A 6,963-nucleotide genomic window follows, 5' to 3' on the forward strand; every position below is an offset into this window, starting at 1 on the left:
GCCAGTTGAGGCCAGTGTGCTCTCGATTTGGTGAAGAGTGTGCTGCCCGTTTCTCAGAGTTGCTGTATAACTCTCCTTCTTTGCTACTTCCCCCAGGTGAATGGAATTGCATTCCACCCAATCCACGGCACTCTTGCCACTGTGGGATCCGATGGCAGGTTCAGTTTTTGGGACAAAGACGCTCGCACGAAGCTCAAAACGTCAGAGCAGCTTGACCAGCAAATAGCTGCCTGTTGCTTCAACAACAACGGGAACATCTTCGCGTATTCGTCAAGTTACGACTGGTCAAAAGTAAGTAAGCGTGTTCTGCCCCCTGTGTTGATATCTGAGTGAGAGGTAACGGGTGAAGAAAATAGAACCTTTGACCACGTAATGTCTCGCAAGCCTTTAACATTCTTGGGTCAGCTGTGGCAAGAGCTGGTTCCAGTAGGGGGCGCTCTCATACAGCTGTGGCAAGAGCTGGTTCCAGTAGGGGGTGCTCTCCTACAGCTGTAGCAAGAGCCGGTTCCAGTAGGTGGCGCTCTCCTACAGCTGTAGCAAGAGCTGGTTCCAGTAGGTGGCGCTCTCCTACAGCTGTAGCAAGAGCTGGTTTCAGTAGGTGGCGCTCTCCTTCAGCTGTGGCAAGAGCCGGTTCCAGTAGGGGGCGCTCTCCTGCAGCTGTGGCAAGAGCTGGTTCCAGTTGGGGGCGCTCTCCTACAGCTGTAACAAGAGCCGGTTCCAGTAGGGGGCGCTCTCCTACAGCTGTAACAAGAGCTGGTTCCAGTAGGGGGTGCTCTCCTACAGCTGTAGCAAGAGCTGGTTCCAGTAGGGGGTACTCTCCTACAGCTTATTGCCATATTTATTTTTAAATTGAAATCGTACTGTAATGTACACTACCATTTTGTCCCCAGCTACTCGCTTACTGAAGATTTCCTTTATAATGATGGAGTTCCATAGGTACTGTGCAGACTCTGTAACGCTTGGCCTTATTCCCAAACACTACCACCTCAGAAAGAACACCAGGAACAAGTCAGTAGTTTGTGTGAGCTATGACTTTGAATGTCAGCAAGTTACCTGACTGGTTGGGAGTGGCTCAGAGGTAAGCCCAACCTATCCTCATCTGATGTCCACATACACACAGAAGAACAAAAGAAATAGGAGCAGGCCATTCGGCCCCTCGAGCCTGCTCCGCCATTCAATAAGATCATGGCTGATCTGATCATGGACTCAGCTCCACTTCATATACACAGTAGAAGTTACTGTATAGCTACCAGGAGTGGGACTCCTGGTTGATTTCTCGCCCTGTATCCCATGGTTGTTGAGGCTGATTCTATCTTTGATGTCTGGGATCAGCAAGCTCCGTATAGGTCAGGGATCATGCGTGAGACCAGCTCCTCACTAGGTACACTTGTTGCTGAAACCTCACACAGCTTTGAGATCCACTTCCTACTCCGTCAACCCTATTCCCATCAAACTGCTGACCATCCAACTTTCTTTCCTGGCCCCCATGTTAGCCGACATTGTTGACGGCTCTCTCTCCTCGGGTACTGTTCCCCCCCCCTCCCCCACCTCATCACCCCTCTCCTCAAAAAAAACATTCTTGACCCCTCCGTCCTTGCAAACTACCGCCCCATCTCCAACCTCCCTTTCAATCTATCTAATCGTAGCCAGAGAATCACCTGCAACGGCTTCTCTTCCCGCCCCCGCATCATTACCTCTGGTGTCCCCCAAGGATCTATCCTTGGCCCCCTCCTATTTCTCATCTACATGATGCCCCTTGGCAATACCATCCGAAAACACTGCTTCAGTTTCCACATGTACGCTGAGGACACCCAGCTCTACCTCACCACCTCTTCTCTCGACCCCAAGACTGCTTGTCCAACATCTAGTTCTGGATGAGCAGAAATTTTCTCCACTTAAATATTGGGAAGATCGAAGCCATTGTTTTCGGTCCCCGCCACAAACTCCATTCCCGAGCCACTGACTCCATCCCTCTCCCCAACTCCTGTCTGAAGCTGAACCAGATTGTTCGAAACCTTGGTGTCATATTTGACCCTGAAATGAGCTTCCGGCCACATATCTGCAGCATAACTAAGACCGCCTATTTCCACCTCTGTAACATCGCCCGTCTCCGCCCCTGCCTCAGCTCATCTGCTGTTGAAACCCTCATCCATGCCTGTGTTACCTCTAGACTTGATTATTCCAACGCACTACTGTCTGGCATCCACGTTCTACCCTAAATAAAGTTGAGGTGATCCAAAACTCGGCTGCCCATGTCCTAACTCGCACCAAGTCCCGCTCACCCATCACCCCTGTGCTCGCCGACTTACATTGGCTCCCGGATAAACAACGCCTCTATTTCAAAATTCTCATCCTTGTTTTCAAATCCATCCATGGCCTCGCCCCTCCCTATCTCTGTAATCTCCTCCACAAACCCCCCCCCCCCAGGATATTTGACTCCTCTAATTCTGTCCTCTTGAGCATCCCTGGTTATAATCGCTCCACCATCGGTGGCTGTGCCTTCTGTTGCCTGGGCCCCAAGCTCTGGAACTCCCTCCCTAAACCTCTCTGCGTCTCTACCTCTCTTTCCTCCTTTAAGACGCTCCTTAAAACCGACCTGTCACCTGCGCTAATTTCTCCTTATGCAGCTCGATGTCAAATTCTTTGTCTATAATATTCCTGTGAAGCGCCTTGGGATGTTTTATTATATTAAAGGCGCTATATAAATACAAGTTGTGATCCAGTAGTCCAGGATTTGACACTATGACCTGAGCCTGGGCTTCCTTGTTTTGGAGTGCCGGGATCAGTATATAACGTGCTGATTCCTGCTGTATGTAATGAGAACTGTAAGACCAGGGTTGGCCTGCCACATGCACACCTCTTGACTGTCCCAGCAATGATGGTGAATTTTAACCCTGACCTGACAGCAGCGTTTCGAATGTTGAAAGTGGCACTCAAGCCCACTTGTTGTCCCAGGACTTGCAGTTCCAGAAGTTGGGGGAGATGTTAGTTCTTTGTGAAAAAACGTAACACTTTACTGTATCTCAGTGCACCGTTTTAACTATTAATCTCTCTGATTAGGAAGGATTTAAAAAAAAATAACAAGCACATAACTGACCAAAACATACTTAATTTATACTTGGATTTGTGGAAGCCATACTACATTGAATTTAATGTAACCACATACTTAGTGCAAAATGTGACATTAGATCACTAGCTGGTCTCTTGTTATTGCTTCTGGATAGTCTGAGGCATGGAGTGCAGTTGTGATGTTTAATGCCAAGATAGATCTTCATTTAACTTGGCCTATCCTGTGCGCAAATAATGGATTAATGCAGAGAGAAGCTTCTATAGGTGGGCAGATGCTTGTCAATCCCTGGCTCCTGTTCTTGATGATGGGAGGGAAGAGGTTAACAGAAGTACATAGCTGTGACTAGATATATTCAAGACATGTATACCTGTAGTATATTTAAGGCAGATCAATAGATTATGGAATATTAAGGAAATCCAGGGATATGGAGATAGTGCAGGAAAGTGGAGTTGAGGTAAATGATCAGCCATGATCTCAATGAATGGCGGAGCAGGCTCGAGGGGCTGAATGGCCTCCTGTTCCTAAATATGTTCTTCTACACGGGTTTGTGCCTCCCCAACACACTGCTCACCGCGTGCTTTTACCTTCGCTCATAAGGAGACTTTGCTGCCGTTACACTTTAGCTGATTACAAAAACATTGAACCTCTTATTTTCAGGGTCATGAATATTTCAACCCACAGAAAAAGAATTACATCTTCCTGCGTAATGCCGCAGAGGAACTGAAACCCAGGAACAAGAAAGGGTGAGTACCACAGACAGGCTTCCTGCAGGCGGCCAACTCCTAGCCACCTTCTGATCATCCAGACCACATCATTTAATGGCGGGGTGGGGGTTCGAATTAGTAATTTGCCTGACAGTGGGATACTGCAATTTAAAAAAAAAATAATAATTCACAAGGTGTAGGCGCCGCTGGCAAGACCAGCATTTATTGCCCATCCCTAACTGCCCCTTGAGAAGGTGGTGGTGAGCCGCCTTCTTGAACCGCTGCAGTCCGTGTGGTGAAGGTGCTCCCACAGTGCTGTTAGGGAGGGAGTTCCAGGATTGTGACCCAGCGACGATGAAGGAATGGCGATATATTTCCAAGTCAGGATGGTGTGTGACTTGGAGGGGAACGTGAAGGTGGTGGTGTTCCCATGCGCCTGCTGCCCTTGTCCTTCTAGGTGGTAGAGGTCGTGGGTTTGGGAGGTGCTGCTGAAGAAGCCTTGGCGAGTTGCTACAGTGCATCTTATACATGGTACACACTGCAGCCACGGTGCGCCGGTGATGGAGGGAGTGAGTGTTGAAGGTGGTGGATGAGGTGCCAATCAAGAGGGCTGCTTTGTCCTGGATGGTGTCGAGCTTCCTCAGTGTTGGAGCTGCACTCATCCAGGCAAGTGGAGAGTATTCCATCACACTCCTGACTTGTGCCTTGTAGATGGTGGAAAGGCTTTGAGGAGTTAGGAGGTGGGAGACTCGCCACAGAGGGGAAGAGCACTGGATTTGGCCCCAATGCATGTGGGACGGGAGAATGGGAAAGGCTTATCCGTTGCTGTCTTGCGGCTCCCGCTGAATAGTGTACATGTGGGCAAGGCTTGGATACGGTCGATTGACCATGCTGGCTGGCACTTGGAAATTGGACACTTGGGCACGGTATGAGAGGGTGCCTATGGAAACCTGTCTCCGCAAGAGTTGGCGCCCTCACAAGGGGAGGGGAGAAAGAGATGCACGCTGTGAAGTCCTCCCTCTCAAGTTGTTGGATCCGCTGATTCCTCCCAACCAGCTTTCCCCCCCCCCACTCATGGTTCTAAAACCTAAAGCATGTGGGCCTTAACGTCAGTCGCCATTGTAACAGTTTGTTTGTTTTTTCTTCAAAAGACGTACAGTTGGTGATATCCGTTCTTGAGTTGAAGAATGCACAGTAAGTACGCTGTGCCCACCTCTCTGTGGTACAGCACCAGACACTGCTCTACTCTCCCACCTGGCAGCACTACTGTTGCCCCAAGGGCTCTTTGGCCTTAATTTATTCGTCACCTGCGGGATTTCTTTCTAGTAACTTCTCCAGGGGCTGGTCAGCTGCCTATCTTTACTGGTGTTGGAGATGTCTGATGGTGTCACTATTAACTTACTGCAGCCAAGCCCACTTCACACCTGTCAGGAACAGGAATTAAAAATACAAAGCCCCCCCGTTCTACCTGCACCCGTTGTTTTTATTCCTATTTAATTTTAAAACAGTTCACTCCTTTTTAGAGTTTGTTTCCCAGCTGGATTACATGTCTTGTCTCCTTGACGGACTACACAGCATCTATTTTGTGACTCTTTACTCTGATTGCTTACATTGCAGACAGCCTTTGTCCCGGTTCAGAAAACTCTGGCAGTAGAAAGCATCCCAAGTCTTTGTTGTCCTGTCCCCAGCGGGTGTGGGTCCCACCATATCAAACTGTCCCTACTTACCTACATTTGAGGATCGGGGCCCAGAGGCAGCACGGACCAGCCCACACTGCGATATATGTGTGCACTGGGTCCGTGCAGCAGAGCAGGTCTCCACTTGTCCTGGTTAACCCTTGCCACTGGACCAAGACCTAGCTCTGTCGAGCCCGTGTGGTGGCTGGTGTGCAACGGTCACCACACGTTAAAAAAATCCACCCACAGGCATCTTCCACCCTTCAGGTTGTAGTTCGGGTTCTTCTTGCGAAACACCTGTGAACTCATCCTTTCTTTTGGCGTGGAAGCAAGTCATCCTTGCTTCGAGGGACCGCCTATGATGATGACATTTAAGGGGAAGCTAGATAAGTAAATGAGGAAGAAAGAAATAGAAGGATGTGCTGCTAAGGTGAGTGGGAGGAGGCTTGTGTGGAGCATAAAAACCGGCATAGAGCAGTTGGACCAAATGGCCTGATTCTGTGATGTACATTCGATGTAATTCTGTGTAACTGGAGGATGTCGTTCAGGGAGATTCCATGGGGCTGGGAAAATGCCAGACTGGGGCAGCACAGGGCGGTCGCGGTTGGCATTAGGCATATTATGGAGGCAGGAGGTTATGGGAGTGATTATCCTGCTCCACCGACATTAACCCTGGTTATGCTGAACTTGTGCCGAAGTTACATTATTGGCAAAGTGGGGTCAATGCAGCGGAGATTCACGACCACCCTCTTCCCCCCCCCCCCCCTCCCCCCCCCCCCCCATGCTGTACGCGGCTTGATGCTGACACGGGATGTCCAAGAAAAACACACCGTTAATTTTACTTCGCCAGGAGAGGCTCATCCCCAAAGAATCAGGAAAAGGTTCAGCTGGCAGCCCTGTGTAATGCTCTGCTTTTCTTTCCCTCCTGTTCAGGATTTGAACGTCGGCAGCGGGTGATTCCCAAAATCGCTTCAGAGGTGGGGCAATCGCAGAAGGTCATTTTAACACGTGGAACCATAGCTACAGCTGCTGTCTGATTTCTGTTGCTCTAGCTGTCTCCCTGGACCACACAGCATGTCTTGTAATAGATTTTCTTGTTTCGTATTTTCCCTCAATAAAGTTTTCATTTAATTATGTTGGCTTGTTTTTGAAATGTGAAGCGAGCGAGGGGGGGGTAGAGAGAGTTCAACTGTCTGTGCTCCAAGACGCAGAGCCAACCCTTGCAGCCATATCCAGCATTCCCTCAGACATATAGCTGCAGGTGAGAAGGGTGAACCACTGGAAAAGGCAATCTACGAGACGGCTGCCGCTAGACTCAGTGCCGCAGGTCAACTGCTGCTGTGTTTTCACAAACCAAAATGAGGAGTAAATTCTTTAACTAAAATGAGGCTAAAGCTCGAGAACTGAAACTAAAATGAAAGTTTATTTGCAGGATTAAGGGTGTGGCTGCTACAAACCTCCGACTTCAGCAGGGTATTTGTCTGTGGTTTAGATTAAAGCACTCACTCCACAC

The 6,963-nt window shown here is 49.1% G+C and overlaps 1 protein-coding gene across 2 annotated transcripts in view; it reads left to right on the forward strand.

Annotated features, from left to right (window-relative positions):
• rae1 (ribonucleic acid export 1) overlaps positions 1-6,584 on the forward strand; it is a 35,531-nt gene extending 28,947 nt beyond the window's left edge. For both annotated transcript variants that reach the window (XM_070895895.1, XM_070895896.1), the window contains exons 11-13: positions 97-291; positions 3,728-3,813; positions 6,384-6,584. In XM_070895895.1, coding sequence (XP_070751996.1) covers positions 97-291; positions 3,728-3,813; positions 6,384-6,390 — 288 coding nt within the window. In that variant the 3' untranslated portion in view covers positions 6,391-6,584. The remainder of the gene's footprint in view (positions 1-96; positions 292-3,727; positions 3,814-6,383) is intronic.
• Positions 6,585-6,963: the final 379 nt, after the last annotated feature.

This window comes from Pristiophorus japonicus, chromosome 12, assembly GCF_044704955.1.
Source record: "Pristiophorus japonicus isolate sPriJap1 chromosome 12, sPriJap1.hap1, whole genome shotgun sequence".
Taxonomy (NCBI): domain Eukaryota; kingdom Metazoa; phylum Chordata; class Chondrichthyes; family Pristiophoridae; genus Pristiophorus; species Pristiophorus japonicus.